Below are 26,307 nucleotides of genomic sequence, written 5' to 3' on the forward strand. Positions count from 1 at the left end.
AATCCACTTCCTTCGATTTATGAGTCTGGAGTACGTTAATCAACACAAGCTGGTGCTGCATCCCAGAAGGGCACAGACTGTGGGGAGGGTTTGAGGGACATGGGATATAGGATAAGAAGAAATGTGATTCCTCTGTGGAGAATTTGAGGGACATGGGATATAGGATTTGATGGATTGGGATGCCTCTGTGGAAGGTTTAAAGGACATGGGATAAAGAATATGGTAGAGTGGGATCCCCACATGAAGGGTTTGAGGAACATGGGATATAGGATTTGATGAAGTATGATCCCTGTGCAGAAGGTTTAAGGGACATGGGATATGGGATAAGAAGTGTGATCCCCACATGGAAAGTTTGAGGGACATGGGATATAGGATTTGATGAAGTGAGATCCCTCTGAGGAAGATTTAAGAGACATGGGACATAGGATTTGATGGAGTTGGATCCCTTTGTGGAGGGTTTGAGGGACTTGGGATATAAGATAAGAAGTGTGATCCCCACTTGGAAGGTTTCAGGGACACGGGATATGGAATAAGAAGAAGTGTGATCCCCACATGGAAGGTTTGAGGGGATATGGGATATAGGATTTGATGATGTGTGTTCGCTCTGTGGACCAAGGATCCCGAGCCATGGGGCAGCTGACAAGCTTGGGTGCAGTGATTATCCGTGTTCAAATCATGGGACACCAGGAATCCTCAAGGTGGGGCACATAAACCTGGAAAGTGCAAGGGCAACTCGTCCTTCCCCTTTTCCAGCTGTCCAACAGAGGACTATTATTATTATTATTATTATTATTATTATTATTATTATTATTATTATTATTATTATTATTATTATTATTATTAATTCGTTTTGTAGCTTGAAATGGGACACTGCGGAGAGACCTCCGGCCCGCTGGGGGGCGCTGTGGGGAGGCCGCACGGAAGCGGAAGAGCGGGCGGAAGCGGTGGCGGTGCCGGCGGAGGGCCCGGGCGGTGAGTGCGGCCCGGGGCTCCCGGTGTGCCACGTTCGGTTCCGCGCTCCCGGCTCCTGCGGGCTGGGTGCCGATGCTTGGGAAGGGGTCTGGGCGGTGGGGCTTGAGGTACGCGGTGAGAGACCCGTCCCAGTGCGCGGTGAAGGGTCCGTTCAGTCGCGCCGCTGTGGATAGCTGATCACGGGTCCCGGTTTCCTGGGCTCTGTCAGCCCCAGAGGGACTGGGCTTGGCGGGATCCGTGCCTCTCCCCGGTGCCTGGTAAGGGCTCGGCCGTGCCCAGCCCCAGCGCTCGGCGAGGGCCCGGCCTGGGGAGCTCTGCTCGGTCTCAGTGCTTGATGCGGAGCCCGGTGTGGGGGGCCCGGGAGGCAGCGCCGCGGAACCAACTCAGGGGTCCCGGTGTGCGGGACTCTGCGAGCCCCGCTGTCCGCTGAGGATCCCGGTCTGGGCCTTCTGACCCAGCCCAGCGAGGGCTCCGCACCCGCTGGGCTCTGAGCGCCAGTGCCCGCTGAGTTTCGGGGTGATTGAGCCCCCGATCCCCGCTCGAGCAGCCCAGGCCGGGCCCTGCCGAGCCCGGTGAGGTTCAAGCCGTGCACCCCTCCCCACCGTCCCGGCTGTGACAGCCCCTGCCCGCCCCGCCATGCCTGCCCGCGGTCCCTCAGGGTCCCGCCGGCCGCTGCTGGCCCTGCTGGTGGCCCTGGGCTGGCTGCTGGCGCTGCAGCTGCTGCTGGACCTGCGGGCGCTGGGGCTGCTGTGCGGGGCGCTGGCCGTGCTGGGCGGCTGGCTGGGCCCCCCGGCCCTGCTTCCCCGCGGCCGCCGCCTGCGCCTGGAGCGCTTCGTCAGCTCCCTGCGGGCCCCGGCCGGCAGCCCTGCGGACGAGGTTCGCCTGGAGAAGGAGATCGCCAGCACCGTCCGCAAGGTGGTGCGGGACTTCGTGGCCTCGTGGTACCGCACGGTGAGCAGAGAGCCGGCCTTCGAGGCCGAGGTGGAGAGAGCCATGCTGGGGCTGGCCGCGGAGCTGCGGCGGCGGATGAAGCGGGTGGATCGGCGAGCGCTGGCCCGCCGCCTGCTCCTGCTCTGCGGGCAGCACCTGCAGAGCTTCCTGCGGGCTCGGGACGCCCTGAGGGCCGACCCCAAGGGTGGGCGGACTCTGTGGAAGGAGTACAGCCGGCTGGCAGGGCCGCACCCCGCGCTGCTGAGCCCCGCGGCCGAGGTGCGCTGTGCCCGCGCCGCCGTGGACGCGCTGCTGCGTGCGCTGGTGCCCTGGCCGCACCTGGAGACACGGACGGGACGTTTCGTGGTGGTGGAGCTGGTGGCCTGCAACGTGCTGCTGCCGGCCATCAGGAAGATGTCCGATCCCGACTGGATCAACCTGCTGCTCATTGGGGCGTTTTCCAAGAAGCCCCGGGGTGGGAAGCCCCACCCTGCACCCCCAGTGCCGGATTCCTTGCCTTTCCCGGCACAGACAGATGCAGCTCCCGCCGGGCTCTCCCCGTCCCCGAGGGCTGCTGAGGGGCTCAGGAGAGAGGCAGGAGCTGCTGGAGAGGAGGGAGAGGAGGCGAGCAGGTCATGCCTTGCAGAGGAACCCTTCCTGCGCCCCCAAGCCCTGGGATCCCTCTTCCCCTGTGAGGGTTTGGAGCTGGAATCCCCCGCGCCTGACATGGGGCAGGATGTGGAGCTGCTGGCTCCTTCCCCCGCCGGAGAGCTCCTTGATGAGCCCCATCAGGACCTTCCTGTGCCAGAGGGAGCACCTGCCTCGGAGGATGGCACAGGGGACCCGGACCACGGCCCTGGCCCCAGCTCAGATGCTGGCCTGCTTCCCACCTCTGCTTTGAGCTCCTGCCCTGACATTCAGATCGAGCCAGTGGCTGAGAAGGAGGAGGAAAGCCCAGCTGTCCCCAGGAGGTTCTCCTCACAAAGACCCTCCAGCCTGGGGAGAGATCTGGGGGCAGGAGAGGGCCCAGCACCGTTTCCCCCAGAGCCTGGGCAGAGCCTGCCCCTGCTGTCATCCTCCCCAACAGCTTCCATGAGCACCTTCAGCTTCGAGCCCCTGAGCAGCCCCGAGGGCCCGGTGGTCATCCAGAACCTGCGGATCACCGGGACCATCACTGCCCGCGAGCACAGCGGGACCGGCTTCCACCCCTACACCCTGTACACCGTCAAGGTAGGGGCTCCTCACCCCTTCTCACATCCCTGCCACTGCCTGGGCTGCTGTTTGCAGTGAGGACTTGCTCTGTGTGGGTCTCCACAATATGTTTTGTCAGTGCCAGTGCCCCCATGAAAATATATTCTCCCTTGTTTCTGCTGTGAGATGTGACCAGAAAGATGGGACTTTTAACCCTCTGTGTTCTCAGAGGTGTATCCATGTCCTCAGTGGCCACACCAGGTGCCAATATTCAAATTTCAGCACTGATTGGTTTGACCACAGACTCCCAAAAAACTCACTTCCTTTTCAAACCAGGACAGTCTGGTAGTGGGGAAATACTGAGCACTGTGACTGTTTGGGATTCCTGTGGGGCTGGTTGAATCTTTTCCTGCTTTTGTTCCATCATGATTGCTTCCTTCCTCTTCAGGGAAGGGTTGACTGAGGAATTGCTGGGTGGGGCCTGAGGGGGGAGCAGGGCTGTTGTAGGATGTGTGAAGATGATGCCTTTGCCTTCCTCCTCAGTATGAGACAGCCCTGGAGGGTGAGGCGGCGGGCAGCCTGCAGCAGGTGGCTTATCACACCGTGAACCGCCGCTACCGCGAGTTCCTCAACCTGCAGACACGGCTGGAGGAGAAGCCGGAGCTCCGCAAGTTCCTGAAAAGTCAGTGCCTGCAGCAGCCCTCTGAGAAAATCCTTCTCCCTCTCTCTGTTCTCTGCTCCCAGGGCTTCCTGCCCTGCTCGTGCAGCTCTGGATGCTGGGCTGTGTCTCCTGCCCGCATCCTCCAGTGTTCTGTGCAGAGCTGGCTGGAGGAATGATTTATCTCTTCTGGAAGCAAATTCCAGCATTTCAAACCATTCCTCTCCCCATTCCACGACAGTTGGTTTTGCAGTTTTGCACCATAACAGTGCATACAAACTGGTGTCTGTGTATTAACTTGGGCTGATGCCAGGCTGTGTGTGGGGATAGCCTTAATCATTAGAGCATTCAGGTTTTAATAAAGGCTAAAATCTATATTTAGATTTTAAAATTTTAATTTTTAATCTTGAAAAGTTTTAGATTTTAATTTTTTAAATTAAGGTTACTGTGATTTTGCAGTTTTCTCAAGTTTGTCTGTGGGTTTGTTTCCTTTGTAGACATCAAAGGACCAAAGAAACTGTTCCCTGATCTGCCATTTGGAAACATGGACAGCGATAAAGTGGAAGCCAGGAAAAGTCTGCTGGAATCTTTCCTGAAGGTGAGATGTTTGTGTGCTCCTGTGAGCTAAAAGCAGAGCTCAGGACAGCTTTGTGCAGACAGTGGAGCACACCATGTCTCTTCCACATTACATGATCAGGTTTGGAGCTGGACTCTGAAATGATCTGAATCTCCACCTGTCCTTGCAGCAATTGTGTGCAGTCCCTGAGATTGCAAACAGTGAGGAGGTGCAGGAATTCCTGGCCCTCAACACCGACGCCAGGATCGCCTTTGTCAAGAAGCCCTTCGTTGTCTCCAGGATAGACAAGGTGGGAAAAATGGGGAGCTGCTTACCTGAGCCCTTTCCAGCTGCTCCCAGAGATGCTTCCTAGACTTCAGTGTCTCCTAGGAGCCAAAACCCTTTCTTTGGAGCTGGGCTCAGCTTGCCCAGAAACCCATAAAGGGTCAGAGTTTGTGTTAAAGAACCTATTTAACAGAAAATCCAGTGCAAATCTCAAAAATCCTGATGTATGTAAGTAACAGGAATCAATGCAGTAATTAAAGGCAGTAATAATATCCTTGTCTCCAGGATAGACAAGGTGGGAAAAGTGAGGAGCTGCTTACCTGAGCCCTTTCCAGCTGCTCCCAGGGATGCCCCCTAGGCTTCAATGTCTTCTAGGAGCCACAACCCTTTCTTTGGAGCTGAGCTCAGCTTGCCCAGAAACCCATAAAGGGTCAGAGTTTGTGTTAAAGAACTTATTTAATAGGTTCTTTCTATTTAATAGAAAATCCAGTGCAAGTCTCAAAACTCTTGATGAATGTAAGTACCAAGGATCAATGCAGTAATTAAAGGCAGTGATTAAAGTCTGGCTTTGCAGATTGTTGTCAATGCCATCGTGGACACCTTGAAGACAGCGTTCCCCAGGTCAGAGCCCCAGAGCCCCACGGAGGATCTGAGTGAGTCAGAAGTGGATGGGAAATCCCAAACAGACGGGAAGAAAAGCAAGTAAGGGCTCCTTCAGCTTTGCAGAACAAGGGATTAATGCACAAACTGAGCCCATGGTGGGGAAGAACTGACTTGGGGCTTTATGTGTTGGGTAGTAAATTCTGTCACTCTAGCTGAATTTCTTCTTCCTTTGCTGAACACAACTATTTGAGCTGCAGTTTATTTAAAGGGTTTCCCAGCAATGCTCAGGTTTCCACAGAAGGTAGGTTTCTTCCTAAAAGAGCTCTGAGGTGGTGCCATTTGCCAGCAGAGACACTAATGGTCCTGAGGAACTGCATTTTAACCTTAAATATATGCAGGGAGTGATTGCAAAATACAGCTGTAAATTATCCACCTGAAAGTCCCCTCCTGCCTCTCCCTTGTGTTCCATCAGTGGCCTTGCCCAGAAAACATTTAAATAACTATTTATGAGTAACATTTAAGATTGTTTCATGTATGTTCCTCATCAAATGTTGGTGCTGCTGACAGTGCCCAGTCTCATTGTGATTGTCTCATCGGTGGTTTTTCCCTCACCAAGGAAGGGAAGGTTTCTGTACAAGTATGGCTTTTTCTTTCCAAAAAGTGATGTTTTGCTGGAAAAAGCTGCTTTGGACAGAAAGACAGACTCAAAAAGTACAAGTTTGGAACCATTTTGGCTGAAAAGGACATTCCTTAATGATAAACAGGCTATTTTACAATTTGTCCCAAAATCCCAATGTCCTTTCGTATCTTTCTTTTTGTCAATGTTTATAATTAGATTTCACAATCCTGCTGAGTGTATTTCATCTCAGAGGCTTTTCTGAACACTTCCCTGTGTGTGCTGCAGTGCTCACACCTTGCTGACATCTGCCTACATGTCCCTATCTGCTTCTGTGTAAGAGCTCCTTGTGGAATGCTGGAAAACCTTGGCTCAGCTCAGGTGCACGTGAGGAAAACTGCTTTACAGCTTTTGTTGTGTGGTTCCACTGCCAGCTCTGAGTTATCCTGGAGGCAGATGCTTTTTATGAACCACTTCAGGTCTAATCAGATTTCTTAGCTTGCATGTGGACAGCAGGAACAGGTCATGGGGCTTGGCTGAGGCTGGAAAACTCATGACTCACAACTTGCAGGGAAAACTGACTGTGCCATGGCTCTGCTTTTCAGGTCCAGGCTGAGGTTCTCCTCCAGTAAAATCACTCCAGTGCTGAGTGTGAGTGAAGCTCATGACAGGATCGTGTACTCCATCAGGGAGGGCAATGCTGTAAGTTCAGCTCCTCTTGTAATCTTTTCACAACCCCAACCACTGCCCTGTTTGGGAATAATCACCATCCACCAGGGCTGTGGCTGCTGCAGCCTTGTTGCCACATGCCCGCTCTTGGCAGAAGGACAATGAGCAGCCCTGGCTGTGCTGTTGGCTACACCTGGGTGCAAACCAGGAGGTGGGAGGCTGTCTGGGCACTGCAGAGCCCAGGCTGTGTGGCACTAACACACTTTTGTAGGTCTCTGGCACCCTGTCCCTGGCTGCTATGGAATCCTTCATCCAGAAGCAGGAGAAGCTGCTGGAAGCAGTCCCTAGCAAGGCTCCTGAAGGCCAGGGAGGCAGAGAAGCCAAGGAGATCTCTGTGCAGGAAGAAATGGATGGGCTGAGCACAGCAGAGCAGGGAGGACATCCAGACACTGACTCTGGTGAGCTCAGCCCCTCTCTCAGTGCTTGAATTTCTCCTCCTTGGTACCACAGCAGCTCCAACATCTGCAGGTTCAGCTTGAAAAGTCTGCAGGACCTGCTGTCCTGAAGGGAAAAGCAAATTAGGTTTTCCAGTGCTGTTTGGTGATTGTTCTGGGCATTGTGGCTGGTGGGAGCAAATTGGGTTTTGGCTCAGTTGTGTCACTGCAGATCTTCACCTTGGTGTGCTCAGCAGTCACTGCACAAAGAGGTTTCTTAAGGACATGCTGCTAAAACTGGTAATGTTCTAAAATCAAGCTCTTACAAACTAAAAATGGGCCAAATCACAGTTTCTTGGTAGTTTCCAGATAGCCTTGATATGTCTATACACTGTAAAAGGACCTCTGAGACTAAGTTCAGATAGATTTGATGGGAGTGGCACAAATGTAATCTCAGTTCAAGGAATGATGTTCCCTTTTCTGCTTCTAGAACCCTCCTCTGAAGGGCTGCCCCAGAGCAGTTACAAGATTATCCTAAACACATGCAAAAATATGTTCCCCAGTCTTTTTTCTTGGAATAGCTGAGCTGTATCAACTGGAACTTCCCAAAAAACTTCTCTCCAGTGGTTCAAGTTTGGCAAGCTCTGACTGAAAGCACGTGTTTGTGATAGGATAGGCCTGGTGTTCTGAAACCCAGCCTTGTGCTACCAGCTTTGCCTGTCATCTTGGAACACATGTCCCTGGTTCTGGGGAAGCAGGAGTGGAGTTGGAGGCCAGGGTTGTGCACAGAACAGGCCAAGTTAGCTGAACTCTGAGGGAAATGGAATGTCAGTGATCTCAAATGCTCACAGATCTGGGATGCTTCAGGCTGGGCTGGCAGGGTGAGGAAAACAAATGTCTGGATAAAAAAGCAAAGCCATGTCCATATCTGCTCATGGAGGGACTTCTGGGAAGTGGTTGGCCAGCAGCTCTCTGAGGAAGAGGATTTGGATGCTGTGGGAATAAACAGCTTGTGAGGATGCTCCCTGTGTGAGCTCCAGCCTGCTCCAGACTGCACTGGGAATTCTCAGGGGCAAAGCAAGTGGGCAGTAACTTATGCATGGCCCAGAGCAAGAGGTGCCAAGTGCTCTGTCTTTTCCAAGTGAAATCCTGGAATTAATTAGTCCAGCTTTGAGGACCAGGAAGAGCAGAGGAGTGGGGACCACAATCCCTCCTCCCTTTATTTCCCATAGTAAATTTTAAGTGTAAATTGTCTCTGTAGACAGACAGGTTGGAAGATGAGGCATGAGGAGAGCCAGATTAGGAAAAGCTGCTGCACAGGATCTCACCTGGACAGCAGAGCCGAGGCAGCAGCCTCAGGTCGGGGAGGTGGCCTGGGAGTGGCAGTCTGGGGCAGTTTTGTGGCACATCAATGAGCTTGTTCAGCACACCACCCCAGGGCCAAACAGCATGAAAGTAATTCCTTAGCAAATAAAAACTCTTTTTGCTGAAGGCTCTGACATCCCCCTGAGGATCAGAGGGAGGTTTGGTGTCCCAGGTCTGTGACAGCAGAGATATTTGGGTAGATGTGTGGGTTTGTGTTCTAACTGGTAAATCTGGTTTATCCAGATGTGTTTCATCCTGCTCCCTGCCAAGCCTGGGATCTGCCACACGATGGCAGCCCACAGCCACCAACGGAGCCTGGGGCATGGAAAACTGCTGGGAGAAGGGAGAGGCATGGGCAAAAACAGGATGAGAGTCCTCAGCAGTGAACCTCTTCCTGACTACAGTCACCACCTGCTCTGTCACCTGTTTGGGGCACATGGACTGGGATTTGATAATCCCACTGTTTAACTGAGAAGGAGCTGAGCCTTTGGTGCAGCCCTTGGTGGGAGACTGGGGCTGCCTGGATGAGGTGGAAACCAGAGTGGGGAGGGCAGGTCCCAGGCTGGCTGGGCTGCAGCAGGTCATTGTGAGTGGACAGAGGGCCAGGCTGGGGAGAAATGAATGAGTTTGGGATGATGCTTTTCACCAGATTTGCTCTGAGGTGGTTTCTTCATCTGCCCTTCCTCTTCCTCCCGGCAGACTCCGAGACAGCTTTGGCTGACCTGGCCCTGGACGTGCTTCGTCTGGTGCTGGTGGATCACTGGGGCTGGCTGTGCACAGAGAACATCCAGAAGGTTTTCAACGTGCTCTTTGGGACCCTTGTTCAAAGGTAAGGCCAGAGTGAGCAGCCTGGCTGCTCTGTGAGAGTCTTTAGAGTCACAGCTGGAGTGGAGCTTGTGCCTGAGTGCAGATAAATGCTGTGTGTGCAACAACCACCAAGGTTCTGTAAATCTGGTGCTCCATGAATGTGGAGTTACCAACTTAGAGATCTGCACCAGGAGCTGTTTTCTTCATGAGCAGCTCTAATGGGCAGCCTCCTGTCCCTTGAAATCAGGGAAAGGGAAGATCCAGCCCTGGGAGTGCGAGTCTTGGCTCGTGCAAGGGCAGCAGTGCCCAGCTCTGGGGCTCTCTGGGGAGGATTGGCCTCCTGCTCTGTGCTGCCCAGGGCTTCAGCTTGTTCCTTCTGCAGAAGTAGAATAAACAGGCCCAGGGAACAGCAACTTGTCAGTGACAGCTCAGAGTGTGGTCTCTGCTCTCACTGCTGCACCCCTCTGCTCTGCCTGTGCCTGGGGCAGGGACCCACACATGGAGCAGGGACAGGCTTCCTTTCCAGCTGGGGTGCACTTGCCAAGCTTTCCTGGGGCCAGGGCCTCTGGGTGGTAAGGCTCCAGGCCAAGACACACAAACAGAGAATTCCTGTTTTTTGGTGTAGGTTGGTGACTATCACTAGCTGAGGATGTGGTTTTTTAGAGTGCAAGGAAAGCCTTCCCTGAGGGCTTGGGAGAATCTTGGAGCAGTGGTTTTCCCACTCCTGTGCCCTTTCTTTTCCTACAGGCATCCAGAGCCAGCATCAGAATGTGCAGGGCAGCTCATTATAACAGAGCTGGTAACCTGAGCTGCCCTCAGCAGAGATTGCCAAAGTGCTGTGAGGTCAGGGACTGCTGTCCTTCAGTCCTGGCCTGTTCCTTCAGTGGCAGGAGGTGGGGGCTGCTCCCACTTCTCCAGAATGGGCTTTGGCCTCTTGGGAACAAGCTGCAACCCAATCTGTGTGTGTAAGCACAGAGGTATGAGAGCTTCAAGGGGCACATCATCACCTCCTAATAAGCTGTGTCCTGGTCACCCAGGGAGCCCGCAGCACCCACACGTGGCATTGGCATTTTCCACTAGAGAAGCTGGGATACACACAGCACATCCTGGAGCTGGAGGGTGGAGGAGCTCCCTGGGTTGTGTGGTGGATTAGGGTGAGGAGGAATGTGTTTGTAGCTGCTCCACTTGCACAGGTCAGAGTGAACCCACATGTGCTGCAGGCAGAGCTCTGGCTGGGGGTGATAAGGGGAAGCCCTGGGACTTCTTGGTGTCCCCATGAGTTCAGGGTGCAGCTACAACTTCTTGAACAAACCCTGTGTCTGTGCTGAAATCCACATGGTGAGGCTGGCTCTGCTCTTGTTCTGGGACAATCAGGAATCCCAGGGGACAGGGGAAAGAGCTGACCTGTCACCAGGATGGTGTTGTACCTGGATTGCTGCAGGGAACATTTTCCTCCCAATTCTGCTGCCTGTAGTTACCTCCACAATGGAGATCTGGGAATGGGGAGCCTTCCTGCAGTTTGCCATTCACCCTGGCCCTGAGGCTTGGACTCATTCCTGGCCCAGGTGGTCACTGCTGTCCTGAGCAGACCAGAAGGTCTCCAGCTCAGACCTGCCTGTCCAGGGACACAGTGTGAATTTGGTTCTATTTCTCTTCCATTTAAATATTTACAACTTGATCACTGCTCAGCCTGGCACTGCCATTCTGGCTGGCACTGTGTCTGGGGACCCTTTACAGGTGGAGAAGGTACCAGAAAATCTTCTGGGAACATCTGCAATTCAAGGCATTGATGCTCCTGCCTCTGAGAACAGGCAGACAAACATGAGACAGCAGATGGATTTGGGTTGTGTCTTCGACCATTGCTGGTCACAAAGTATGAGTATCTTCCTTCAGGAGATTAGATCCTTCCTGTTCCTGCCAGTGGCTGGGTGAGGTGGTAGGGGATGTCAAGGAGGTGCCCTGGCTGTGTTTGGAGGAGCTGCTGCTGGACACTCCTCTGCCAGCTTGTATTTGGAAGGTAGATACTGCTCCTGCTGCCCTCTTGCAGCTGCCTGATGAGGATTCTGCTCTGGCATGAGACACTGGGTGCAGAGTGATAGAAATCAGCACAAACCAACAAAACTTACACCAAGAATGAGATCCAGCTTCTCCCAGGAGCCAGTCCCCCTTTCTTGGAGAACTTCCTGCCTTGGGCTGGCAGTGCTCAAGATGATTCAGATGATTGATTCAGTGTGCTCACAGATGACTGCTGTGAGCACACTGTTACTGGTGGTGGGGCTGCCTGACCTGCTCCATTCCTTGTTCTGTGCAAGGAACATCCTAGCACTGCTCCATTCCCTGTTCTGTGTAAGGACCATCCCAGCACACTGCTCCATTCCCTGTTCTGTGCAAGGACCATCCCAGCACTCTGCTCCTTTCCCTGCTCCTCAGCAGGGCTGGCTGGAGCCAGGCCCATCAGTCTCCCTGCCTGTCAGGCTGGTGGCAGTGGGACAGGAAGGCTCCATGACCGAAAAAGGGATTGTTGAGGAAAGGGCGGCCGCGTGTGCGAGCCGGGTCTGCACTGAGCCCGTCCCATTATGTAACAGGGAGTGAGCCTTTTTTGGAGCTGAAAGGAGAGGAGGATGGAGGGGCTGGGAGTGGGAATGACCCTGGGGCCGAGGATTGCTTCCAGCAGCCTCTCAGCGTGCTGGGGCCGTGCCTGTAAACAAACCCCAAACCCTCTGTCCCCTCCCGCCTCTGTCCGGCTCCGCTTCCCTCCTGCCCTGCAGGGATCAGCTCCTCTTCCTTCCCCTGGGAGCTGCAGCAGCAACCTGCTGGCACAGGGGAGGAGGTGGGGCTGTTCTGAGCTCCGGTGGAAGCATTTGGAGAATCTGGGTGCTTTTTAGAGCCTTGTGAGTCAATGAGGTGTTAAAAATACGCAGCAAACACGCGAACCACGAATGCTGTGACCCCACACCCTGCTGGGACCCCCACCCTGCCCTCTGTTGTCCCCACAGTGGCCTCAGAGGATTGTCAGTGCCCTGCAGAGCTGGGCACAGTGCTGGGAGCAGGGTGACAGCCACCACCTCTGCTTTCCAAAGAGGAGTGCCAGCACCCCAAGGATGGACCTGGGAGGATTTGAGGGGCAGATGCTGGTCTATAAGCTTTTCCTGGCTCCTTCTCATGCAGCACAACAGCAAGCCATGGCCACAAAGCACTGAGTGGGGGAAGGTGTCTCAGCACACCCCGGCTGTCTGTGCCCTGGAACCTGAGCAGGGCTGGGCACAGAGTCTGTGCCAGGCTCGGAAGTGCCTGTGCCTGAAAGGAGCATGTGGAACTACTCAGGCAGCTTTGCTGGTGTCATGTTCCACTGAGCAGGAGTTAAAATAAATGCAAATCATCCCTGCCTTACCCACGAGCTCAGCACTGCTTGGCTTGCTGTGTGCTTTGGGTCATTCCTGTGCTCCTCCATATCCCCTCATCCCTTGGCCAAACTGGAAGATTTGAGGAGGTGACATTCCAGTCTGTGTGAGCTGTAGGTGGAGAGGCAAAGATGCTTTGAGACTGGCTGCAGGTGGCCATCGTGCCTTTGAGAACTGGTTCTTGCAAGTTCATGCTGTCACCTTGGTGTTGGGCTCTGCTGGTGTCAGGCTGAGTGTCACAGGCACTTGTAACTCAAGGAGGTCTGGAGCTTCAGAGAGCTCCTGCCTGGTGCTTTGTTCTGATTTTCTCTTTGGTTTTCTTTGATCTCTGTGCCAGCAGAACTGGCACAAAGACCCTTGGCAGCCACCTTGATCCTCTTGACTGGAAAGTGCCACCAGCAGAGAGTGATGCCTGCCCCTCTTCAGTGTCCCTGAGTAAACCTGGAGCAGCCAAGCAGCCCTGGGAGCACAGTGCCCATGGGCAGGGAGTTCTGCCAGCCCTGGGGCCATGGAAGGGCCATGTCTGACAGCTGAGACTGTGCTCCTGCTTCCCTTTGGCTTCCTGGCTGGCAGATACCACTGCAGCCTCAGGCAGTGCCTGAGTTTTGCTGGCAGGAATGCAATATCAGTGCAGCTGGAGCATCTGAATCCACTCATTCTCCTGGTTTGTTACCTGGGGAGTGGATTTGGGCATGTTTGATGAGGATCTTTGCAGCTGCACACAGAGGGGCTGTGCTGGCAGGCCCAGCTATGTGGCAGCAAAGTCTCCTTGTCCTTAAAAACAATCCTAAAAGCAGCACCAGAGTTGGGAATTAGGGAACCAACATCAGGGCATCTTGCTCCTCATTTCTGGGTTTGGCTGTTTGTGTTGTAGCCATGAGGAGCAGCAGGAACTGCAGCCTGTGGTATGTCAGTAAAAGTGATTTCAGGACTCTCTGTGTCTTGGTGTGTATATGCAAAGTAAATAAAATCAGCTTGGAAATGGGCCTCGATTCAGTTGTCTCCAAGCACCTGGAAATTTTGGATCTGGCTTTGAATCTCTGTCCCAAACAAAATTTTTTTCCCCTCTTCTAGAAGCAGCATTCTTCCAAAAACAGCCACTAGAATGAAGCCAGCACTCCATGCTTTGATAATAATTGCAACATTATTCTAACTGATTCTGTTTGCCAGCTTTTTTCCTGGATTTAAAAAAGCTCAACAACTTCCTATTTCAAATAGAACAAAGAAGAAAAGGATTGAGTGGAAGTCATGTCTCCCTGTTGGTTTTAGTTTTCCCTGGTTTTAGAAGGGTTAATAGTGGGTTTATGTATTTTGATTCTGAAGTGGGCTAATGAAGCAATTGTTCCAAGCAGGGTCTGGCTGAGACAGCCTGGCCTCTCCCTGGGGCACCACTGAGAGCTTAATTGGCTCAATAAATACTTGAAGAAGATGTTATCAAAAGCCAGGATGCTTTGTGAAAAATCAAGGGGGTTTGGGGATGATTATTTTAATCACATACCTTTCCCCCCCTTCCCTGAGCCCCAGGGCATCTCAGGAAGATCCAGGCTGGGAAAAGCAATGGTTCATTCCCTGCAGGGTGAAGCCATTGCAGCCCTGTGAGTTTCCATGATTTCTTCATGCAGCAGGTGTGTTTTGAGGGAGCAACACATGAAATGGCACAGAAATCCCAGCTCCAAGGGGTGCTTTCCTCTCTGCAGGGGTGAATGATTGCCTGCAGAAGAGAATGATTTCTTATTCTTCCTCTCTGCCCCACAGTAAGATGTCCTGCACACCCACATCTCACAGAGTTTGTGCAGGTAGGAAAGGTGGGAAGCCAGCCAGGTCCAGGATGGGTTGCTTACAACTCTAAACCTTCTCAGGGCAGCAGGAGAGGAACATTTCAAGAAGGAGAATTTTTACAGAATTTAAAAGGCCTCAGGATGCTTCATGTCCTTTCATTTATGGAGGTATTTTTTCCTTTTTTTTCCTGTCTCCTTCCTCAGCACAGGGTTTACCCATGGCCTGGACAAGTGTGAGGTTGCTTTGAAGGTGCTGAGTTGAGCATGCTGCACATTTCTGCTGTGTGGAGAAGGTGGATTTTGGCTCAGGTAGCAGGTGCTGAAAGCTGAGCCTCAGGGCAAAAATTCTCCATTTGTGTTTTTCAATTCTTGCTGTGCCCACTGCAGCTGCTGCTTCATTTTCACAAGGTTTCCTCAGAAAGGTTTTGCAGTCAAAGCACTGCAGTGTTCCTCCTCTTGAACCCTTGAGTTAAGGATAATCTTGTGCATTATCTGAGGAGGAATCTGGGGAACAAGAGCTGGTAAGGCAGGGATGGTCTGGTGATTTAAGCACCAGACTTTCTTAATTTCAGAGTCATGCTTGAATGCCTCGTGTTTTCCAGATGTTGATTTTTTGCTTCAGTCCTTTTCACTACGTTGGTCCCAGAGGGCTTTTTGAGCTTCTGGATCTCCACACTGTATTCCTTAGGGCAGGGGTTCTGTTCTGGGGTGGGCAGCACTCAGGGGTGAGCTGGACATGCTAGTTCATGTATATCTGTAGAGCTGTTTGTATTTATGCAGCTAAAGCAGAGCTTTGTTCTCCTCTTTGTCATCTTTGTCATCTTCTAGCCTGGCCTTCACCTTGTGTTTATCTAAGTCCTTAAAACCCCTGGGTTTGAGGAAATCACAATTGCTATTGTTTCAGGTTTCAATTACAGTCAGTGTATTTCACTTGACTGTTCCTTAGCTGAGGTGATCTCAGTTTTCATCCTCACCTTGATGGACAAAAAGAGCAGGTGGGTGTAAATCTGCAGACTGTTATGTCTCTTTGTTCATTCTTAGTACATCTTTGATATCCAGACTAAGCAAATCCAGCCTGGCCTTGCTGAGCTGAGCTCTCTGGATGGTCCAGTTAAGTGAGAGGCTCCAGCCAGGTAAAACCAAGCCCATTTACCTGTTCCTGACTCTCAGCCTGCCTTTCCTCCCTCCTAGGAGCCCAAGGAATGCCAAGGTTTTCACCCCCAGCCCTTATTTTTCATTCCCAGGCCCTTCTTATCCTAATGGACCTCTTCAGCTGACCTTGGAGTTCCAGCTTGAACCATGGCATTAATTTGGCTCTTTTTTAGCAGCCATTTCATTCCTCCAGCAGCAGCTATTTCAAACAGAGGTGCCTTACAGCATGGGCAAGGTATGTCCCTGCAGATTATCTGCCAGGCCTCAGTAGCCTTTGCAGTCTGGCTCTTTGCATTGGGCACTATCAAAGCATTCTGAGCCCAGCAGGTCACTTTATCTATTTCTGAAGTGTAAGAAGATGGTTTTGTGATGGGTTTATTTTTTTCTTTCTTATTAAGGCTATTTCTTCATGAAATAGCAGAATGAAAATAGTAACTCATCAGCCATCCAAAAATAAAAAAAATAAGAGAGGTCTATTTATGTTTCTTGGTGGATTTATTTCTACCTGAGAGCAGTGTGTGAGTGCTTTCAATGTGGCACTGAATCTCAAATTCTTAGGCCTTTAATAGCACAAAAAATCATCTGTGACCTGCTGGTGAAGGTCAGCTTTGAAGCAGCAGATATCTGGAGTTCCTGAGGGGTTAATCCCAATCCTGGTGCAGCAAGTCTGCCTGATGGAAAGGTCAATTTGCCATTTTCTGGGGTTTACTCAGGTAGGAATTTTCAATAAAGTTGGTGTGACTCTCTCTGAGTTGTAACTACAGGTGTGGGAGTTGAGGGGACATTTTTGGGATGTCCTGTGCAGGGCCAGCAGTTGGACTTGACTTTCCTTGTGGGTCCCTTCCAATTCAGGATATTCTGTGAATTACTTTGCTCCTCACAATTTAAATGCTGGTGCAGCTCTGTGTGTGTTGGAATGGGATGTGATTCCCTAAAATGGGTGCTGATGGTTGCCTGTGGTTGAGAGGAGGGAAGGGAACTCTTCATGACAGCTCACTGTGTGCTGAGATTTTCTTTTGAAGCCTCAGCTGTTCTCCCAGAGTGGATTTAGAGCCACATGGACCAGTCTTGACAGTTCTCCTCTGTTAGAGTCTGAAATGTAAAGAACTCTCAGAACTTTGGGCCTCTAAGCCAAAGCTTGGAATTAAACACAAGATTTGATTTGAGACCTTGGAAAAGGCTTCCAAACTTAAGTGATAGAAGCAAGAATGTGGATTTATAGCTTAAAACAAAGGCACATTAAATTAAGTAGAAGAAAGTTTAGAGTTTTAGAGTTTAAAATGTAAAAATAAAAGCAGTTACAAAGGTAAACAAGGAGTTCAGAATGCAGTGCTGTAGGTTTGTGTGTCATAACATGATTAGCTAAGAAAGCTTACACTGTAGCATGAGTCCATAAGATGGAATATTTAAAGATTGAGTCAAAAACATAAATATCCTTGTTAGCAGTGTTTTATTAGTCAATAAATCCTTAAAAGGTCTTGTAACTGAAGGTCTTGTGACCTTCTGAACCATACAGTGAAGATGTGAGCCAAACTCACCCTTCCTGCCTACGTAGAAGATAAGAAAAGGAACAACATCATCAAAACCAATTCAGAAATGCCATCTCTAACTCATTCAAAACTCCTTCCAAATCCCCACTCTCCTCTTCCCAGTGCTTTGGAATGGCTCCACTGGCAGAAGGGAGCCCAGAGCAGAGGTGCTTTGGTCTGTGTTCCATTTGCACCTGCCTTTGCTTTCTCCTTCTTTCTTCTCCCATTTCTTGACTTTTCCTTGTAAACTTTGTGGGTTTGGGTGCTCCTTCCCCAGCTCTCTGAGCACCATGGAACAAGTTGGCCTCTAATAGGAGCTTGTGTGGAGCTGTGCAGGACCCATGGAGCCATTCCCAGATGCTGCCCTCTGCCTCTCAAAGTTGCCAACTCAGGGAGGAAAATCCATCCCTGGTGTTCCACAGCTCTGGGAATCCAGACCTGCACACACTCATCTGCTCCCAGTATGTGAAGATCACATTTAGATTGTTGAGATCACATTTAGAGGTGTTACTGAGAGGCCTTGTTGCCTAATTCTGGTGTTTTTAGGGACATACAGGAGGTTGGTTGTGTGGGGCCTTCCAGCATTTGTCAGTTCTCAGCTTGCTCTTGAGCTGTCTGGAAATGTGTGCTGCTCTCTGTAGGTTCAACTTTCTCTCTGTTCACTGTTTGCCTGATTTTTTTGCTATTTTAGGAACTCTAAGGAAAAAAAAAACTTGTTCTTTGCTTTCTGCAACCTTTTAAAGGCTGGAAAGTGGCTGTTGCTGTAATGAGTTTGGAGTCAGTGTTCAGTCTGATCCCCCTTGGTGCAGGGTTGACTCTGCAGCTCTGTCCCCAAGTCTCTGAACTTCTGTTGCTTGTCAGATGTTTTCTCAGCTAGGAGAGCGGGTTGTGTAAGAAACCATGTTAATGAAAAACCCTGTTAATGAAAATCTGTGTTAATGAAAACTCTTGCCCCTAGAGAAGTCACAGTTTAACACTTTAATTTGCTTGGGAATAGCCGGAGGGTTTACCATGATCCAGAGTGTTAAAATCTGCTGATGGCTGGAGATTAAAACTCTTTTAATTGTATTTCCAACATGGCTTTTCCCAGGCAGGACTGGGATGTGACAGTTTGTCCTCTAAGACAGTGGGAGGTTGGTACCTCTGGCTTTATCTTGCAGCAGCATCCATACTCCATGTCCATGGCAATGCTGAGCATGAAGGATGTGCTTCCCATTTCCTGGGAGCACTGGGAACATCACCTGTGTCCCTTGCTCTGAGACATTCCAGGCCTTACCACTGCACTGAGATCCTTTTCAGGTTTTTTAATGTCCTTTGCTTTCCAGCTGGCATTTCCTAGGTGTGCATCTGTCCTAGGGTGATGTTATGATGCTTGTATCCCCTGTTCTGTTTATGCTGGATGTTACTCTGTGCCTTCAAGACTGGCTCTGAAGAGCAAAGCTTTATTTTGTTTTGTTATCAGCCTGCTCACTCCCTCAGTGGTCAGCAGGACACAGAGACAGGGTAGTACATAGTGCAGCTTTTGCTTTTTGCTCTTGCTCCTGCTCATTAGTTAGTTTAGCTAAGCAGTCTGAATTTTCCCTTCACTGCTTTTCTTTCCCTTTCTTGGAACCATTTGAACCTGCTCTGGACTGGGACCTGGGAACACCGAGAGTTTGCACCTTGTGGCTGCAGCAGCCATTCCCAGTGCCTGAGGGACTGATAACAGAGTGAGCACCCCCAAGAGAGACTTTCTGAATTTGTCATCTTTTTCAGAGCAGTGAAGGAGTGGTGTCACCTGGTATCATTCATTTTGTGTGCTGGGGGTGCTGTGCCTGTTAAATAAACAGGTTCTTTCCACTTCTCTCCAAGGAATCCTTCCCAAACTGGTTGGGCACAGGGGCCAAGTGGATTTGCTTTCTGGAGCACCCCCTTTGGAGGTTTTCTCCCAAATTTGCCTTAAACCAGGACAGCATCCCTCAAGAATCACTGTTTACACCTCATTCCCTGCTCACTCCTCAGCCCTGTCCCACATGATGCCAACCTGCTTCCTTTGGGTGTTGCTGTTCCCCAGTGCCCAGCTGTGTGGGGAAGGACACCCTTGGCCCGAGTGCCTCTCCCAGGAAGAATGCAGACAGTCTGGCAGAGTGCAGGTTAAATAAAGTTTGCCTTGGCAGGGCTCTTGGCTGTGCTGGGAGCTGCCGGGGCGTAGTGGTGACGGAATTGCAAGCACGAACAGCAGCTGCCAAGAGGAACGGCTCTCCTGGCCCTGCTGGCTGCCTCCTGTCCTCTGGGAATCTTGAAGAACTGGCAGAATCACAAACCTCTTCCCTACCCCAGTGCTGTGCTGACACTCCCAGCTTTGCTCCATGGCCAGTGAGGCCACAGCACCAGCAGTGCAGCACCCTGAGCCCTGCTGAACCTTCCTGTGGGGTTCGTCCACAGCCTCTCTGTTGTAGACATCTTTTAGGAAAAATCCTTTCCTTAGGATGTTTTTTTCTCCTGAGAAGCTGAGAGGCCTCAGAAACAAAATGTAAACAATGGTTATCTGCTTCTGTGAAATGCAGCAGGTGCATCTATGATTGGTCTCATGTGGTTGTTTCTAATTAATGACCAATCATAGTCAGCTGGCTTGGACAAGGAGTCTGAGACAAAGCCTTTGTTCTGATTCTTTCCTATTCTATTCTTAGCCAGCCTTCTGATGAAATCCTTTCTTCTATTCTTTTAGTATAGTTTTAATATAATATATATTATAAAATAATAAATCAAGCCTTCTGAAACATGGAGTCAACATTCTCATCTCTTCCCTCAGCCTGAGACCCCTGTGAACACGGTCACACCTCTGCTCATCATGAGGGCAAAGATTTTAGGCAGATCAAGTTGTGACTGATGGCTGTGCCTTGTGCTGTGACTAGGAAGTGATTTCACATTTGGGCAAGAGGGTCCATCCATATGTTTGATTTAGAAACTGTGCCTGGCCAGCCCTTGGGTGGTGGGGACACATCATCCAGTGCGGCTGCAAACCCCTCCAAGCCCTTCTTGGGAGCTGGAATTTGGGGATTTGCAGGTGGTTACACAGAAAGGGCACAGTCCTGCCCCAGCAGGAGGGACCATCAGCAGTTCTGTTGGATTTTGGATGGGAACAGAAAAAATCTTGGCTGTGAGAGTGTGGTGACCCTGGAGAAGCTGTGGCTGCCCCTTCCTTGGAAGTGTCCAAGGCCAGGTTGGATGGGGCTTGGAGCAACTTGGTCTAGTAGAAGGTGTCCCTGCCCAGGCTGGAATGAGATGAGCTTTAAGGTCCTAAAATCAAACCTTTGGGGATTCTGTTATCTCATTGCTTGCCATCAGTGGATGAAGCAGGACTGGACAGCAGGATGAGAGGGGGGTGAAGCATCAGGATATTCATGCCTTGTCATCCTTGGAGTGTGTTTTGGTCTCCAGCAAAGACATCCGTGGCTGTCTCGGTAGCAGAGGGAGTGATGAGAGGCTGCCAGAACAGGGCTCATGTCCTTCCAGTCCTTCCTGGAGGTTGTTTGGAGTTGAACACCAGTTCCTCCAGCTCTCTCTCAGATTGTGCTTGGAGATAACTGAGGAGCTTCAGGCCAGTCATATCCCTGAGCTGGGCTTCCTTTAGTCACCAGTGATTCACTTGGGTCCCTGGGATTAGCAGGGTGATGGAGCTTTTAACAACCTTTGCTTGTCAGAAACACAGGGAACATATCCCACTTTTGGTGCATGGAAAACTCAGCTAATTAATACTTGTGGAAATCTTTGGTGTACAGAGATAAAAACTGCATGTTAACAAACCCAAAGAAGCTGATTTAACCCTCTTGATGGGTGGAAATATCCCAACTGGGCTCCAAGCTGGACTTTTCCTGACCTTTGTCCCTCTCCCTGTTCTGCAGGTGGCTGGAGGTGCAGATGGTCACCCTGACCTGCACCCAGCGCTGGGTCCAGTACCTCCAGTTGCTGCAGGAATCCATCTGGCCTGGAGGAGTCCTACCAGCAGTGCCTAAACCCCCCAGGACAGAGGAGCAGAAGAAGGCAACAGCAGAGCAGGCCCTGCAGAGCCTGATGGGGATCTTGCCCAGTAAGTGTGTCCCAGAGACTTGTCAGCTGCCCTGGGACAGGAAAGCAGCTGGGGAACACTCCAGTGCACTGGAATCTCTGGAAATGTGGTTAAATACAGAGATGGAGGCTGCTCGTGCCAAGGCACTGGGAAACCTTCATGACCCTTGAGGTTTGATGGTTTCCTGCAAGCAAAACCCAGAGTTTTCCAGTTCTGGATAGTTTGTGTAAGGGTTTGGGAGGCAGCCCAGCTCAGAGGGAAAGGATGTGAGTCCAGGCCATGATTCAGTGCTCAGTTCTGAGCCACCTCACCAGGCAGGGCTCAGGACAGCTCTGCTCCCACCTGCTGCCAGAGGGTCCCATGGTGAGCAAAGCCTCCATGCAAAGCCTGTGGCTTTTGCACTGACTGAAATCCCAAGCCCAGCTGCACTGGATTTCCCTCTCTTGAAGTTTGACATGGGGACCTTTGGCATTAAAGCAGCTGCTGCCTAATCCTTGTGAGTGCAGGCTGAACTTTTAACTCCTTCATTAGTGTAAAGGGCCCTCACTGTCCTTTGGGAATGAAAAAGCACTGCTGGTATGTGCCCTTGCAGCCAGGAATGCTTTCCTGGCACTCCCTGCTCTCCCAGCCCCAGAGCACCATCATGAGCTTTGATTCAGCACCCACCAGGAGAAGGCTGACCTGTGGAAATATTCACTGCCTAAACCTTGTCTCCAACACTTCCAGATGTGATCCAAGAAATCCTTGGGACTAGTAAGTGTCAGATGAGCTGGAACCTGGTGCTGGAGTCACTCAGCCAGCCTGTGATCAACAGGTATGTGACTGTGGTGGGCTCTGAGCCTGTGCTAAACAGGTTTGTGATTGTGTTCTTCACCCTGGTGGGCTCTGAGAGCTGTGCCCAGGGTTTTGCCAGTGCTGCTTGGCACCAAACACCCAGTTTATTATTCCAGGACTTGCAATATCAGGGGGCATCTGCATATCTGGCTGCAGGTTATTAAGCCAGTCATGTTAATTATGTTGTTTGGCCTGCTTAGTTAGTGGATGTCAGGGAAGTCAGACAGATCCTGGTTTAGTTTGGTTCTGGAGGAGCTGCAGGTCTGTGTAAGGGGTGTTTCTGTCTATTCCCAGTGCTGTGAGTCTGGAAGGGAAGGGTTTGGTGATGGACAGCAGAGAAATGAGGGTCAGACTGGACATCAGGAGATATTTCTTCACTGAAAAGGTTGTTAAACATTAAAAGGGCTGCCCAGGGTGGTGTTGGAGTCTCCATCTTCTGAGGGTCCAGGGAGCAACAGGATGTGGCACTCAGTGCTCTGGGCTGCTTGACAAGGTGGGGATTGATGATCTCAGGGGTCTTTTGTGTCTTCAGGGATCCTGTGATCCTGTGAAACACATGTTTTGCTCCAGAAGATGCATTTCTGTTTCCTTTGCTGCTCAGCAACTGTAACACCCACTGGTTTGGGGGAGGTGAAAAAAAGCTGAACCACCTCTGGAAACATTTCTCTGGGGACCTGATATTGTTCCTCTCTCCCCTGGAGCACTGGAACACTCTTTCCTTGTGCTGAGCTTTGCCTCCCACGCCCTGCCCAGCCTAAGCTTTGTGTTTTTTCCATTCCAGGCACCTGGTGTTCTGCCTCCTGGACATTCTGCTGGAGTTCTTGGTTCTGAAGGGCTCCAGCCAGGAGCCTGAGGCTGCAGCTGCCACACCATGTGCCTGCAGTGGCACAGACAAAGGTGTCCCAGCACTTTAACCAGGCCTGGTGGCCCAGCAGTGGAGGAGAGAAGCAACCACAGGCATGGAGTGTTGGATTTTCATCCTTTACTGAACGTGCCTGGGAGCTTCCTGTAAGGAATTTCTCCAGCCAGTGCTAAGTGAAGCTGCCTCCAGTCTTCTCTGTGTCAGCTGGGTGGTGGATCAAACCCAGAGGTGCTGTGCAGCATCTGTTCCATTGCTGACCTGATGGGGAGCCTGGAATGAACCAGCCTGACCAGCTGGAGAAGGAACCACAGACCCTTCTGAACATCTTTAACATCTACAGGAGATCTGCTTCTGTGGCTCCAGGGCCCACCTGGCACTGAGAGTTGGTGTGCTGGCATCTGCTGCTGAATGTTTCTGCAGGACAGGGGAGGGTGCAGGGCTGTCCCTGCTGTCTGAGCAGCCTGCCCTGCACCAGCTGTGTCCCCAGAAGGAAGATGGGGAGAGGATGGAGTGTGGAGAAGTCCTGGAGTGTGGAGATGTCCTGAAGTTCAGCATCCAACTGCCCAAACACGTGGGTGGGGAGAGCAGGGCCAGAGGTGCTGCCCTGCCTTAGGGACAGAGATCAGCTGCTTCTCCCTGCTCTGGTTCTCAGTAGGTGCAGGCAGGTGTGATCCTGGCAAAGAGACTCCCCCAGGCTAGGGAGGAGTGCTGGCTTTGCTGGACTTCAGGACTCGTTTCTGTTGTGCTTTCTGAGTCACCTTTTAGTCCCTGGGACAGTCACCTGGAAGGCACAGGCCAAAGGAGCTGAGCCATGTGGGACACAGTAAATCAGCTCCCACACAAACCTGGCTGTCACAGGAAGCTCTGGGAGAGGAATGAGGACCTTGAGCCCAGGGGAATCCTGGATGTGTGTCAGGGACAGGCAGTGGGTTAGAGCTGGGAGCACTGCCTGAGCTCTGCTGTCCATGGCTGGGTCACTGGGCTCTGCTCTGCTGTCCCTGCTGCTGCCACAGGGCTCTGGAAAGCTGCTCAGGTCATGGAACAGGGATTTGGAGCTGCTTCTCCAGCTTGTCCAAGACTTGAGTGGCTTTGTGAGCACTTAATGTTCTCAGCAGTCAGGTTCTGGGAGTACTGAGGGACTCAGAGTGTGCAGCCACAGCCCAGCTTGGTGACCAGTTTGCTGACCAGTTTGCTGACCAGTTTGCTGACCAGCTGTGCTGTATTTTCTGGGAGAAGCACAGACTGAGCAGTGCTGCTCTGGGCTGGTGAAGGTTCTCTGCAGATCTAAGGAGGCTCCACACAGGAGCCATGCAGGATCCCAGGTGTGTCTCTGATGCAGGACCAGGTGGTTTCATCCTACAGAACATGGAATTCCAGGCTGGAAGAGATTGCTGCAGTTTTTTGGAGCTGGATGCTCCATGGCATGTTTGGAGAGAAGGCAGTGTAACTCCAGCACGTCTGTCCTGCTCTTCCAAAGGAGCTGCTGAATTATGGATACACAACAGTGTGAGCTGCTCTGGGCTTCTGTTGTGTGAAAATACAGGGAGGGATCATTTTGCTGCAAGCAAACAGATTTTTAGGGAGCTCTGAGGACATCCCAAGACCAGGCAGAATGCAGTGTCATGAAGCAAATCAGTTCTGCATCACCACTGGAGCCAGTTCTCTTCAGAGATGGTAGCTTGGCCCACCTGCTTGGAGAAGAAAGGAGGTGTGAGTTAAGTGGTTTAAGAGTAGATGAGGTGGACAATGCTTTGGGATAATCCCAAATGGCCAAACAGGAGTTTGGGAAGCAGGACTCAGATAAATCCTAAATATCTGCTTGTCTGTCACTGCCAGGCTCTGTTTCCCTCCTCTTCCTCCTGCTTCCATTTCCACCCCAGGTGTCAGGAGGGGCACAGGGCACCCTGAGCCAGGGCTGATGCAGCAGAGCCCTGGTGGCTTCCCAGATGTTCCTGCTGTTCCTGTTTGCTGTTGCTTCCCAGTGAATTTTGTGGCTTTGGAGCTCCAGGACTGAGGTCTGTCATTAATTAGGGAGAGTACTGAGAAGCTTTGCTGAAGAGGATGATGGAGTACAAATTATCCACTGCCAGCTCCAGGTTAGGGCAAAACTCTGAAACAGTCCCTGCACACACTGGATGTGGCACTGGGAGGATGAGCTGACACTTGTCCTTTGCCAGGAAGCCCAAATTCTCCCAGCTTTTAACCCCCATCTCTGAAATGATGCAAATGACTGAATATTCAGTCCTCCAGATGGAAATAATCTGTGATTTCTGCCAGCTTGGGAGCTTTGGGTGCTTTTCTGGGCTGGTGCAGCAATGATTTGGGGTTGTCCCAGCAGCCCCAAATCATTCCACTCCCTCTGTGTTAAGATACAAAGAGCTGGGACAGAGAGACAGAAAGGAGATTTATTTATGTGCACTCTCAAGGCAGAGTGAGGAACAGACCTAAGGAGTTTGAACTGCAAAATGTTGTTTTACCCTGCAGAACTCCCTTTTTTGTCTCAGATATGAGGGGTTGGATCCCTTTCTCCTGGCTGGGCTTCAAATTCCCATTTGTGCAGCCCTGCAGCTGAGTTGAAGTGCCCAGGAGCAAAGAGCCCCTCTCTGCATCATGTTGTCAAGGACTAAAACCAATCCAATAAAAAGCTCAGCTTTTTTATCTACTGAGAGTTCTTTGCCTCACTGTGATTTTGGGATTAAATTGAGCACAATGGTGGCAGATACAAACTGCTGCATTCAGGTGGGCTGAAAGTTTATTTCCATTGGACTAAGACTAGAAAAACTGCTCTGGTAAAACAAACAAGCTTAAGCTTGCTCAGTGTGTCATATTCCCAGCAAGCTCCTTTTTTCTGCAGGAATTTGTAGAAGGAATTTGCAGAAGGAATTTGTAGAAGGCTCCAGCACCTCTCTAAAGGGTGGGTGGTGAGAGCAGCCAGATTTGACCTCAAGGAGGAGTTGCAGCTTTGTGCCACCTTAGGTCAAGAGCAGCACCTGCCTCAGGTGGGTGCTCAGCTCTCCTTCTCCAGGTCCTTCAGCCCTGTGTGATCTCCCTCCAGCCCAGCACTTGCTGATTTGTGAAGTGTTCCCCTTCCCACTGCCTTAGTTTCCCACAGCTGACTGGAATCTTCCTGGAAGCAGGGATGTGAATGACTGAGTGCAGGGGTGGAGAGCTCCAAGGCACCACTCTTAAGCTAAATTATTATTAAATTGTATTTTTAGGAGGAAAAAAGCCCCACCATGCACTGACTCCCTGTCCCATTTCCTGTACTCAACCCTTTGTATCAGCTGTTTGTGGTGCTGTTGGAGTCTCTGTGGAATTCTGCTGGCTGGAAAAACCCATTTAATTGTTAAATGGGGAGCAAACCTCCACTCCCATGTACTTGTGTGCAATAAGACTTTATTTCAAACTTACTTCTCTGTCAGAGTTTAAAATCTGCTTTTGGTTGTGACGGTGTTCACAGGGATCTCAGGTTGAGGGAAGAGATGAGGATCTGATTCCATGTTTCAGAAGGCTTGATTTATTATTTTATGATATATATATATTAAAACTATACTAAAATAATAGAAGAAGATTTCATTAGAAGGCTGGCTAAGAATAGAAAAAGAAGGAATGATAAC

At 51.0% G+C, this 26,307-nt stretch overlaps 1 protein-coding gene across 1 annotated transcript; it reads left to right on the forward strand.

Moving 5' to 3' along the window:
- The first annotated feature begins 918 nt into the window (after positions 1–918).
- On the forward strand, positions 919–26,100 carry SNX19 (sorting nexin 19). The gene is made up of 11 exons (XM_074559389.1): positions 919–3,132; positions 3,637–3,775; positions 4,249–4,349; positions 4,498–4,617; positions 5,167–5,294; positions 6,417–6,513; positions 6,752–6,938; positions 8,979–9,108; positions 20,831–21,015; positions 21,721–21,808; positions 22,610–26,100. Exons 1-11 carry the CDS (start codon positions 1,609–1,611, stop codon positions 22,740–22,742), a joined length of 2,832 nt encoding a protein of 943 aa, XP_074415490.1. The 5' UTR covers positions 919–1,608; the 3' UTR covers positions 22,743–26,100.
- The last annotated feature ends 207 nt before the right edge of the window (positions 26,101–26,307 follow it).

The sequence above is a fragment of the Zonotrichia albicollis genome, chromosome 27, assembly GCF_047830755.1.
Source record: "Zonotrichia albicollis isolate bZonAlb1 chromosome 27, bZonAlb1.hap1, whole genome shotgun sequence".
Taxonomy (NCBI): domain Eukaryota; kingdom Metazoa; phylum Chordata; class Aves; order Passeriformes; family Passerellidae; genus Zonotrichia; species Zonotrichia albicollis.

Excerpts from the sequence above, each read along its gene's own strand:
- SNX19 (XM_074559389.1), top strand. The coding sequence starts at position 1,609 with ATGCCTGCCCGCGGTCCCTCAGGGTCCCGCCGGCCGCTGCTGGCCCTG. Across the intron at positions 3,133-3,636 it reads ACACCCTGTACACCGTCAAG|TATGAGACAGCCCTGGAGGG; the intron begins GTAGGGGCTCCT and ends CTTCCTCCTCAG. Across the intron at positions 3,776-4,248 it reads GCTCCGCAAGTTCCTGAAAA|ACATCAAAGGACCAAAGAAA; the intron begins GTCAGTGCCTGC and ends TTTCCTTTGTAG.